The sequence below is a fragment of the Aotus nancymaae genome, unplaced genomic scaffold (genome assembly GCF_030222135.1).
Source record: "Aotus nancymaae isolate 86718 unplaced genomic scaffold, 86718_ANA_hifiasm-v0.15.2.pri h1tg000131l, whole genome shotgun sequence".
Lineage (NCBI taxonomy): Eukaryota > Metazoa > Chordata > Mammalia > Primates > Aotidae > Aotus > Aotus nancymaae.
The window spans coordinates 2693922-2706872 of record NW_026988546.1 but is presented as its reverse complement, the minus strand read 5'-3'; the positions used below and the strand labels follow the sequence as shown (position 1 = coordinate 2706872).

The 12951-nt window shown below is 40.0% G+C and overlaps 1 protein-coding gene across 3 annotated transcripts in view; it reads left to right on the top strand.

Moving 5' to 3' along the window:
• MGAT4A (alpha-1,3-mannosyl-glycoprotein 4-beta-N-acetylglucosaminyltransferase A) overlaps nt 1-12515 on the top strand; it is a 116996-nt gene extending 104481 nt beyond the window's left edge. For 2 of the 3 annotated variants that reach the window (XM_064371402.1, XM_064371403.1), the window contains one exon: nt 2800-7290. In XM_064371402.1, coding sequence (XP_064227472.1) covers nt 2800-3110 — 311 coding nt within the window. In that variant the 3' untranslated portion in view covers nt 3111-7290. The other variant, XM_021671759.2, reaches the window with a different exon arrangement.
• Nucleotides 12516-12951: the final 436 nt, after the last annotated feature.

The window sequence follows — 12951 nt, the reverse complement described above, 5'->3', positions numbered from 1 at the left end:
GCTTGAACCCGACCCAGGGGGTGGAGGTTACAGTGAGCCAAGATTGCGCCATTGCACTCCAGCCTGGATGACTCTGTCTCAAACAAAACCAAAACCAAGGGCTACTTCCATGACCAGTGCTCTGATCTTGAAGCAGGGTGTCACTCCAAGAGAAGGGGCTGCTGTCCTTGCCAAGGACCCAGAACAGTGGTGCAGAGATTTTGCCCAATGGAGAAGCAGGCCAGAAGAACAGAGTTCTCCCTAAAGAGAGGATGTAGTTCTCCCTGAAGAGGGGTTGACTTACTTGAACCAGAATGTGGAGAAGTTCAAGCCTAAGGGTGCTGTGGAATAGGATGGAAATTTTAGTGTTAAGCAATTAGAGATGGTAGATACAGATAAGTAAGTCTGGATCCCAGCATAAAGTTTAACAGGGAGAACTAGGGAAAGAGATGTTAGTAAGAGCCCACTTGGTGTGCAAACAAGCTGCTGTTTAAAATGGACAAAGTTATCCCTTTTCTACGTTTCAGGGCATGTGATGGGGGTGTGGCTCACTTCTTTGGTGCCCTGCTGCCTCCAGCTCATGGGGGAGCATGCAGACGGGCAGGCTGTGGGGCTCTGACTGCATGGCAGTGTCTAGGGGTGAACGTTTACAGCTCCTGAGGCCCCAGTGGGTGTGTTATAGGGTGCTCTTTTAGTCTAGCTGTCCATAGGTAGCTTGTGTTTGTTTGCTCAATTAGAACCCCCTGTCTTTTTTTTTTGAGCAGAGTGTCTGCCCAGGCTGGAGTGCAGTAGTGAGATCGCCGCTCAAAGCAGCCTCCACCTCCCAGGTTCAAGTGATTCTCCTGCCTCAGCCTCCCAAGTAGCTGGGATTACAGGCACGAGCCAGCACACCTGGCTAATTTTTGTATTTTTGGTAGAGACGGGGTTTCGCCATGTTGGCCAGGCTGGTCTCCACCTCCTGACCTCAGGTGATCCGCCCACATCCTCCTCCCAGAGTGCTGGGATGACAGGCATGAGCCACCATGCTCGGCCGTTAGACCCCCCCTGCCTTATCACAAGGACAGAGGCTTTCTGTATTCCGGGGTTTCTTGCCTTGGTGTACCAGAAGAATCGGATTGCTCATGGGCTTGGAGAATGAGTGCAAAGTTTTCTTGAGTGGAAGTAGCTCTCAGCAGATGGGGGAGCCAGAAGGGAGATTGTTCTCCCCTGAGCGGGGCTGTTCAGCAGCCTGGGCTCTCCTCCAACTGCCCAGGCCAAATTCCGGGTCGCGCCACCTGCTGATGGCCTGCCAGCATCTGTCGGTGTGCTCTTCCGCCGGCGGGCTCCCTTCCCCTCCATGTCCAGCTGCTTGTGTGCCTGCTTGCTAGGGTCTCAGGGCTTTTATAGGTACAGTATGGGGACATCACAGGCCAGGCTGGTCTTGGGAAATGCATTTGGGCAGGAGAACAGAAATGCCTGTCCTCACCTGTGTCTGTGGTTGCAGGCCCCAGGGTGGAGCCCTAGCCAGGGACCACGCCCTTCTCTACCCAGCACTTCCCTGCCCCGCTTCCATATCGCCAAGACTGGTCCTGGAGAGGGGGCTGAATTTAAATTGGATCAGACCATGTAGTAACTTATGCGTGAAGGCATTGGTGAGAACAGTAGACCATTAGCTGGCCATCAGTGGAGACTCGAGGGTTGATGGGGTGGGAGTTAGAAGAGTAGAGTGTGATAGCTAAGAATGGTCTTGTAGAAAAAATACTAGTTCTGTTTCAGTGGGTTAAAGCTGTGAAAGCAGAAGAACCTTCTGTAGACACCCAGTGGGAGAAGGAAAGGGCCACTGGTCAGGCATGGCGGGTGGAGGGGACCCACGACTGCAACCCTTGACCATTCCTATCAATGCCGGGGTCAGAGATTCTCGTCACTCTGGTAATTTCCTTCACCTTTTCTCTTCTTTCGTGTCTTTTAATACTTACCTTCCAGACCACTGGGTTAAGGACAAAGGTCAAATTTGTTGTTTGAAGAGACAATGCATACACACACACACACACACACACACACAGAGTAACAAATACAAATTTAAAAGGGTAGTTGTAAGTCTTCTTCCCTTTTCTTCCCCCTCCTACCCAGTGCTTCTGAGAGGCAGTTTCTATAATGATTTGTGTCCTTTCAGAAGTATTCTATGCATAAATAACAATATATGGGTATGTTCTCTAAGAACACATCATCACACACAAATGTTATGCCCTACAACCCAGTTTTACATCTCATTTTTTCATGGAACAAAATGCCTGTGTACATATGGAACATGAACATTTAAAAATATTTTAATAATAATAATATGTTGAGTACCTGTATCCACCCTCCAACTTCAGTTGTGCTAATTCAGCTTTCCTTCCCTAATAGCTTCTCTTCTACCTAAAGATAGCTGCTATCCTGAATTTTATGGTTACCATTTCCATTTCCATTTTTACTATGTATGGAATATATTCCTAAGCAGTGCACAGTGGTATTTTGCTTGTTTTCACATTTGATATAAATATCTTTCTGTAGTCTACAATTTGGTTATTTTTCCCTTCACAATTGTGAGATTTCATCCATGTGGGTGTGTGTTTATGGTTCATTCTTTTTCACTGCTGTGAGGATGGATTCCATGGATATGTTCTCTGGTCATAAAATTTGTTTCCATGTTTTTGCTCTGATAAATATGGCTGCTTTGAGCACTTATGCACATGTATGAGTGTTTCTCTACAATATAGACTTAGGAATTGAAGTAAATCTTCAACTTCATTATCCTCAACTTTTTCTTCATTATTTTTCTTTATTATTATTATTTTTTAGATGAAGTCTTGCTCTGTCACCCAGGCTGGAGTCCAGCGGCACAATCTCAGCTCACTGCAGCCTCTGTCTCCTGCTTTCAAGCAGTTCCCCCTGCCTCAGCCTCCCAAGTAGCTGGGATTACAGGTGTAGGCCACCATGCCAGGCTAATTTTTGTATTTTTAGTAGAGACGGGTTTTTGCCATGTTGGCCAGGCTGGTCCCGAACTCCTGACCTTAGATAATACACCTACCTCGCCCTCCCAAAGTGCCAGGATTACAGGCATGTGCCACTGTGCCCAGCCTATTCTTTGTATTTTTTCTTCAGTCTTTTAATTGGCTGCCTAGAATTTCCTTGTATTAGCATAATGTAATTTATTTGTCCAGGCTCCTAGTGATGGATACCTAGGTTGTTTGCAATCTTTTGCTGCATTGTATGTACTGTTCTTATACATGAGAGAGGATAAAATTGCTGGGCTAGGATGTTTTGATGAAGCTAGTTATCATTTGGTAATTATTTTTCTAATGAAACTAGCTCATCAAGTGATGATGCGTTGGTTAAAATGTTCGAAGTTTCGCAGTCTTTTTAAGCTCTGAATCCCCTGCCTAATTCAATATTCAGTAATAATTTTTCATAGCACCTACCTGCTACCCCAGTCCAGCACCAAGTATGGACAAACTTCTGTGAAATAAGTTTATTAATAATTTTTTAATGAAATCATTTCTTTGGAAGCTCATAGATTCAACATTTACTATATAAATCAGTACAAGCCTGCTTTGCTGTGGTTTTCCATCTGAATGTACCTTATCTTACTACTAATCTTATTAACTATGCTGTGAGACTGGAGAATGGATTGCATAATGTAATAGCATGTGGTCAGCAAACTATGGCCCATGGGCCACATCTGGCACACCTCCTGTTTTTGAACAGGACACCACCACCTGGTTTTGAAAGGATACCACCTGTGCTCTAAGAACATCTTTTTTTTTTTTTTTTGAGATGGAGTTTCGCTCTTGTTACCCAGGCTGGAGTGCAATGGCGCAATCTCGGCTCACCACAACCTCTGCCTCCTGGGTTCAGGCAATTCTCCTGCCTCAACCTCCCGAGTAGCTGGGATTACAGGCAGGCACCACCATGCCCAGCTAATTTTTTTTTGTATTTTTAGTAGAGATGGGGTTTCACCACATTGACCAGGATGGTTTCGATCTCTTGACCTCGTAATGCACCTGCCTCGGCCTCCCAAAGTGCTGGGATTACAGGCGTGAGCCACCGCGCCCAGCCCAAGAACATTTTTTAAAAGTCTTTTTCTTTTTTTATTTTTAAATGGTAAAAAAGTAAAAAGAATGCATTGTGATATGTGAAAATTATATAGAATTCAATTTCCATGTCTATAAATAAAGTTTTTTTGGAAGACAGCCATGCTCATTTTCTAATGTAATGTGTGTGTGCTTTTACTCTCCAACAGCAGAGATGAGTCAGTAGGTGCAGTAGAGATCGAGGTCATGCTCTCCCGGCCGTGCTCTGCTGCTTAGATCATAATGATGTGTTTAAAATTGGACAGTATTTTGAGAGCCACACATATTACCGTACTGTGACTTTAAAAAAAGTTACAAGTACTTACCCATCATCAAAACAAGAAAAGTAGATTTTGAGCATTGTGGCTTTTAACACAGTAGAATACAGGTTATTTTACAAAATTGTTGACAAGTCATTGTGGTTATTGGGCAGTTACGTGAGAGCCGTACATTAGTAGGCTAAATTCAACAATATTCCCAACTCACAGGAAAGCAATGGTCAGAAAAGTTAGAAAGTTTAGAATGGAATATTGCATCACAGCAGAATTTCTTCACTAAAAATAAAAATGAGGCTGTTCCCAGAGTGATATTTCAAGTGGCTCGTTTTTTAGCTAAGCAAGAAAAACCGCTTACCAATTGTGAGTTAATTAAATCATGTTTAATAGCAGCAGCCAAACTAATGTATGAATAAACTTATTTAGGATAGGAGGCTTTCAGCAGTAGCAATTGCTTGAAGATTTAAGGACATTGGAAGCAATATCAATAGTCAAAAAGCAAAGCAGATTATTTTGAGTGTTTTTCTTGGCTCCTGAGGAATTGACAGAGTTGTCACTGGTACTGCTCAATTGTGACTTGGAATCAATGCCAACGTTGAAGAGACTGAAGAGTTGGCCCTTGTAAATAGTCTGGGACAACTACAGAGAAGAGTATTTTCACACAGCCTGAGAAAACACAAATTCATTACAACCTGAAGTAGAATCTGCTAAGATGTGCTACAACAAATGGTGGTTAAAAAATATGTGTAGAGAAGACAGCTTAGTTGTATTAATTTACAAAGTGAGAAAATGTAAGATGTTTAAAGGCTATGGTTATTTGTTTTATTATTCATCAGCCAGGTACTTTTCAGAAAAGATTTGAATGTGTCATATGTCATTGAACCAAAGTGTCAGCAGTGAACCTGATTCACTCTCATGAACTTAGCCATCACCAATGCTGTGAATTTTTGTCAGAAATAGGAACTGAGTGTCCTGACTTGCCCTGCCACACAGCATTTCGGTGGCTTAGCAGTGGTAAAGATTTACTGCAGTTTTTTTGAGCTCAGGACCAAGATTGGAATTTTGCCAAATGAGAACTGCCCTCAACAACTATTATCACTTTGAAAATTCGTTTTTGCTAGACTGAGCAGTGGCTAACGCTTGTGATCCTAGCACTTTGGGAGTCCAAGGCAGGTGGATCACTTGAGGTCAGGAGTTCGAGACCAGCACGGCCAGCCTGGTGAAACCTGGTCTCTACTAAAGATGCAAAAATTAGCCGGGCGTGGTGGCACATGCCTGTAATCCCAGCTGCTCGGGAGGCTGAGGTGGGAAGATCACTTGAATGGGGGAAGCGGAGGTTGCAGTGAGCTGAGATCATGCCATTGCACTCCAGCTTGGGAGACAGAGTGAGACTCTGTCTCAAAGAAAAAAAAGAAAAAAAGAAAATTAGTTTTTACTGCAGACTTGATATTGTTTCTTAATGAATTCAACCTAAAATTACAAGACAAAATAGTGCTTATATGCAAAACTTACATTGCAGTCAAATCATTTTAATGATAGTTAACATTGAACTTGGAGTACCATCAAGTCTTTATACATTTCTCATGCTGTCAGAAGTTAAATCTGGAAGCAAGATCTCCATCCCACACAAATTTACAGTAGATGCATTTTCCAAGCTCAAACTATAGTCTCAGCAGTGGTTTTGGACCTCAATACAAATGAAAGAGAAATTTCCGTATCTCAAAATCCATTTAATTGAGGAACTTTCACCTAAATCTCAATTGGAAATGATTCATCTGCAGTGTAATATTATACCAGAAGCCAGTAATATACCAAAAGGAAAATAGAATAGAATTTCATAAATGCCTCCAAAGGGATACAAGTGTTCCATTAAAATCGTGTGTTTGTGGATTGATATCAGTACTGGCAGCACGTAGGCTGTGTGAAAGAACATTTCAAAGATGTATATCATTATAAATCAGCAGTAACAAGTGAACATTTGCAGTCAGTTTTGATGATAGGGAACACTAACTTTGAATCCCAGTTAAGTGAAATGGTATACTCCCAAAAGGAGTTCTTCTCCTTGGTGTACCTATATTACCAAAAAATATATGCTGTATTCAGTTGTCATTATATATTGATTTTCCAGCTTAAATTTGTGAAAATTTATTTTCTCTCTTCCTGTATGCATTACCCTACATAGTAGTCTCAAATTTCCTCTCAGCCCACAAGGACTGTCCTTTATTGTTGACCAACCCTTGGCTTAAAGAAATTTGGCCCATGATGAGCCATTTTCTTGTCACTTTTCTGACAGCTTGTTTTTGGTTTTGCTTTAAGATGGATCCTATTCCTTGTAGCAAGAAAAGTGGTTTACCTTTTATGGTTCTTGGTCCTTGTTTTTATAGGAGAGCTCATTTTAGCTTGTCATTATAATGGAGTCTTACACTGAACTGTGTAGAGGAGGCATTATTTCTTAATTCCTTCTATATGTGCCTTTGGAAAGAATACACTTGTATTGAGTCCCTGCTCAAGGTGAGCAACTGTATGCATATTTAATTAACAAATCAAAATTTGTTATTATTGACTTAACATTCAAAGCTGTCAGACTGCATGATGGTACAGATTATATTTTGGTAAGATTTGGGTAAATCGCAATTTGCAAAAAACCTATAGGTTAAAACATTGTTGATATAAGAACAAATATATTTTTGTTTTGTTTTTTAATTTGCAGTGAGAAAAAGTGTAGCTCTGCCTAATTAAGTAAATTGCCTGTGAGGTTTTTAAACATGCACTACTTGATGAAAAATAAAAAAGCTGAATGAAAGTAGAAAAAAGGAGGAAAGAAATTACCCATGCCCTGTCAAAAGACATCTACTAGAAATATTTGATGTGTTCCTCTCCTGCCTTAACTCAGTGATATTTTATGTTTGCTCATCTCAGTCTGTCCAACAAGTATTGATTTTACTTTGAAGGAAAATTTGAGAATGGTGTTGCAGAAGGAATGGTGGATCCAAATCTCAATCCCATTGCAGCCTTTCGACTTTCAGTTATTCAGAATTCTGCTGTTTGGGCCATTCTTAATGAGGTAAGAATGTTGAAATCTGTGAAACAGCTTAGCAACTATATTTTTATTGTGTTTTTATTTTGTATTTAAGACCTTTTTGGAATCGAGAATTTAACTACTTTATCATACTTTTCATGATTTTGTATTTCAGATTCATATTAAAAAAGCTACCAACTGATCATCTACTGAGAAACCAACACATTTTTTTCCTGTGAATTTGTTAATTAAAGATAGTTAAGCATGTACCTTTCTTTTTAATTTCTACTTGAACACTACCTCTTGTGAAATCTACTGTAGATAAGACGATTGTCATTTCCACTTGGAAAGTGAATCTCCCATGATACTTGTATTCATTTAAAACTAAGCTGTCCTCTGATTTTAACTTGACTCAAACATTTTTCAGTTGTGACAGCCTGCTAATATGACTGTACTATTTTGGTATTATACTAATACATGAGAGTTGTACATATTGTTACATTCCTTACATTTGAGAAAACTAATGTTAAATGCATTTTATGAAGGGGGTACTTTTGAGGTTCACTTATTTTACTATTACAGACCCTCTTTTATAGATTATCAGGGATTATATATATAAATATATAAATATACATAAAAATGTTATGGAATTAATTTATTAGAAACACTTAAGAAGTACATATTTTTGTGCAGTAGATTTTTGAATCGATACTTTTTTTGAAAACCAGTTACCTTGCTTTTTTAAGTTCTTTCTATATTTTTCTTTGGAAATGCAAACATTACAAATCAATGCCATTTTTCAAATGCACTGCCATTTAAGATTGATTATAGATGGATTTCTTAACTGAAGTACTTTTATAATCACAGTGACTCTGAACAAAATATTTTCAAAGACATTCATCATTCCTTAAAGCCAAGATTTTAAAGACTAATGTCCTTCCTGAGGGTTACTTTACTATACTGTGTATGGTGTACAGCCACAGAAAGTCAGTCTGATAAATTTTCAATGTATAAGTGTGATGCATTCAACCCAGATTATTGTAGACTTAACTCATTATATTTCCTCTGATATGTAAAATGACAAACTCTTTCTTCTTTCCTTTTTAATCTTTGTCTTTAATCTATGAGTTAGGTGCATTATCTCCTGTTGATTCCTTTTCATCTGCAGTCATAAGTTCTAGATGTTGCTATTGTATGAGTCGTAATTGGTATAATTTTAAAGAAAAATTGTAATATTGTTTTTTGGTGAAAGATATTATTAGTAGTATATTTTCCAAAATGATTTTATTGTAGTATGAACTGATAAGTGGGTCCCGTGTCCAAGAGAGTACATGTATTACTCTTAAACATGAAACTCCAAATGATATTACTACTATAAACAATATTACCAGCCTGTTAAAAAATGAATTATCAACATCAGTTCCTAGCCAGTCTGCTTGGACACACTGAAGTGCCTCAAGTGGGTTGCTTGCAGGTTGGTTGCAGATGGGCAGAGATGGATTCTGTTGAGCTTTCAGAGTGGCCACTGGCTGGGGTCTAGCACTGGGGCAGGGTTCCAGCTGGTTGCCTCTAGTCTAGAGGAGCTTCATCTAGTTACCCAGTGTGCTGAACCAACAGCATCAAACAGCATCATTTTCTGTGCAGTGTTATGAAGTGAAAACATTTGGAAACACTGATACAGTACACCATCACTCCATGTTTCAATCATTTTTAGCTACTTTTCTTGATTGAAAAGTCAATCATTTTGCCAAAAATGATTTTTATGTCAGTTAAAGGCCAGTTGAAATTTTATTAGAATGTTTTATTTTTCACTTTCTTGAATGTTTTTCTTCTTAGATTTCCTTGGCCCAGTGCCTACAAGCAAATTGCATTCAAAAAGAGGAATAACCTTTCTTCATAAAATTTTGGCACCAGCTGGGCATACTAAATTGCTGCAAAAATAATTTAGTACCAGAGGTAAAAATCTGTGCAGATGGGCTTAGGAGTCCCCTTCCATCCCTGGTTCCTCATTTGCCAACTCTGGTTTCATGAAGAAAGACCATGCTCTGAAAATCTAGGGAGAAGAAAGTTGCTGCAGCACCTGGTATGATTTGTTACAACTTCTTTAAAGACAGCCTGCCTGGCTAGCTTTTTTCTGTTTTCATGCAGTTTTCCCTCCCAGCATCAGCCATCCTGTTCCTAAAAAGCTCATTCTTGTTCCCAAGACTCCTTTTAGCCAAATCTTTCCTATCATTCTAGGACTTCTTGTAGTCCCCTCCCCATGAATCTGCCATTGCCTAGGGTGTGCGGGGCACATGGCAGGTGGCCAGTCAGCATCTGGATGTGGAACCAATTGTTCCAGCCTGCCCTCCTCTTTCTCTTTTTTAAAATTATTTTTTATTATCTTGTATTATTTTTGAGACAAGGTCTCACTTCGTTGCCCAGGCTGGAGTGCAGTGGTGCTGCCTCGACCTCTGGGCTGAAGCGATCCTACTGCCTCAGCCTCCCAAAGTGCTGAGATTATAGGTACGGGCCACCACGCTCAGTCCTCTTCCTCTCTCTTCACTCCCTCTCCCTGCCGTCACTGCCATACTCTTGCATACACAGTCAGCTGTCTAGTTTTTGATTGTGGATATGTCTGTGTGTGTGGTGTGTATTGTCTCTGACCAGGTTTCAGGGTCCCGAGGCGAGCCTGCAGCTCGCACTGCTCATCTGTCCTCTCCTGCGGCGGGTGCTCAGGGCCTCTCACTGTTCGTTACTCCCTCCTTTCTGCCCAGTTCTGTTAGTAGAAACAGCCTTCCCCTCCCCAAGCAAGAAATTGTAGTGGTCACCCTTAAGAGCAGTGTGAGGGCAGAAGGTTAAGAAAGGAGCAGAGTGCCTGGAACTGGAAGAAGGTAAATACTTCCCCTTGTGGGGACACCGATTCATTTTACCAAAATAGTAAATAGAGAAAGTGTCAATAGCCAGTAGACACATGGGGGCTGTTTAAATAAATAAAAAGCCCAGTTCTGCCGTCACACTAGCAACATTCCAAGTACTCAGTGGCCATGTGGGGCTAGTGGCGACCACACTGGACACCACGGATGCAAAACGTTTCCATCGCTGCAGAAAGCTCCGTTGGACAGTACTGTGTCCAGAGGGCTAACTGTCAACAGTCTAGAAACCGCGATTAATAAATTCTCATTATGAGGTTAAAAGCAGACATGGGAGTAGACCATAATGCAAATGATGATAAGCATTTTGGGTGAGAAGAGGAAGTTGAGGACCCATTTCTAAGATGTAAGATTTCTTAAGTTTTTTGTCTTAGTCTCATGCATTTTCCTCATCATTCACTGTACCATACTGTGTAGTCAGACAGACAGTGTGACTGAAAAGCTTTGGAAAAAGTTAATGCAAAGGATTATTTAGCACATAGGCTGTAGACATGTAAGTGTGGATCTCTTCAACCACTGGAGATGAATACCTTTGAACAAAGTGTATAGCTTCTCAGATCAGTGGTTGCACTAGTAAATAATTAGAAGGTGTGATTATTTTAAAACTATAAGCAAAATTATGAAGGCCTTTTAAAAATTGATCATAATAATAAAAAAAAAGATTGTCTCCTAACAGTGCTGTCCATCAAAGAAAAGATTGATTATGTGGAAACAGCACGTTTGGAGAGACTGTTCTAGTAAATAGCAGTGTGTATTTGTGATAGGCAGATTTCTAAGAACGACCCCTATTGACACCCCTGCCAGTGACCTTGTACAATATCCTCCCCCTCTGAGCATGGATGGAACCTGTTTGATCTATGATTTTATCATGTTGTCTAGCAAAAGGAAGACTGTCTGGGGGTAGCTAATCAAATCTTGTGACTCCTTTAAAAGCAGAGAGTTTTCTTGGGCTGGTAGCAGAAGTCACTGACAAAGCAGAAAGACCCCAGGCACCATTGCTGTTTTAAGGTAGAGGGGGCTGCATGAGAAAGAATGCAGATGGCTTTAAGGAGCTGAGAGGCCTAACCGCCAAGGAGCTGGGAACTGCAGTCCTACAGCCACCGAAACTGAATTCAGCTCATAAACTCATTCACGGGCTTGGAAAGGCATTCATCTCCAGTCTCCAGATAAGACCCAGCCTGAACCTTGAGTCCAGCTTTGTGAGACCCTAAGCCGAGAACTCCAGTTAAGTCTGCTTGGACTACTGGCCTACAGAACTATGAGATAATAAATCAGTGGTGTTTTGAGCTGCTAAATTTGTGGTAATTTGTTGTGTAGGAATAGGAAATGAATACAGCATTTTAAAAGAGCTAAAGAGGAAATCTTCATACTTGATTCCCTGCAGTATACGGGATATTTCTTGGTAAATGCATGAATAAAGTCTTTAGTAGCAAGTCATGTACCTGGGCCTCATTGGGAATGTCTTCTGCCAGAGATCTCAATTTGTCTTCACTGGGCATTTGTTGGCAAAGTTGCAGCATCTTACTGAGTAGAGTTTTGTAAAGGAACTGCTAAAATGAGATTATAGGAATAGGACTAAAACAGTGTATAAGGGATCTTCTTCTTTTTTTTTGAAGAGGTGTTACTTTATACTGATTTAGACTGCTCTGAACCTGTCAGAAGTAAATTAAAGAATGAGTAACAGTGGTATTTTAGTTAGAACATTAAGAGCAAAAATAACCTTTGCTTTGTAGAGATCAGATAATCTACTGTGTATCGAGGGACTTAATTTTTTTTTTTAACCAAAACTTAGTTTCTTTTTTTATCATTTAGCACAGATCAAATCCTGTACGGGCCAGCCAAATGTTTGTAGTCTGAGGATGTTTTGCAGATAACCTCTCTGCTTCCAACCCATTAATTGCTAAAGAAGTTTATTTTTATTTTGGTTTGTCCATTAATTTTTGTGCTTTTTACTGTATTGCCATGGCCTTGATACAAGTAGAACTAAAAGAAAAAAATGAGAGATTAAGATTGTCAAAAGATGGGAAATGTGAGTCATAATCATACCTTGGTGTTGTAAGAGAACTTTATCCAATCCAACCCCTTTATAAAGGAACTTTTCCAAGCTATGTTGCAATATTTATAGCGTGTAAAATTTAGTTTGACTTTGGCAGTTGTGCATTTTAAATTATTAATCTTATATGCTAACTAGTATGCTTACTTTAATGCATGTGAACATACAATGCTAAAAAGATATTTTTTTAAAAAAACAACCGAACTGAGGATTTTGTTATACATTATGTGTATCAACATGTATATGTAAACTCCTCTCTTCTTACCCGAAACACTCTTCACCAGTTTGGGCACTAACTAGATCATTTTCAGAGGAACAAATAGGAAGGAGTGAGCTGGCACTCCAGGGAGACCTTTTTCAAGAAAGTAAACTGAGCATTACCGGGAAAGCACTTTGCGCAAAGTATCATTCCCACTGTTAATGTTGCAGTAAAAATAGTAAAAAAAAAAAAATGGTGCTAAAATTGTTCTAAAATGAAGACTGTTTGTTGTGGGGAATACTTTAATACTCTTGGACTTTAGGGAGACTATTTTATGTGTCACTTGCTCCTAGTTGTTTCATTATATTAGTAATTAGCAAACTGTCCTGGAACCAAGGGTTTGGTACTTTTGCTTGATTAGCA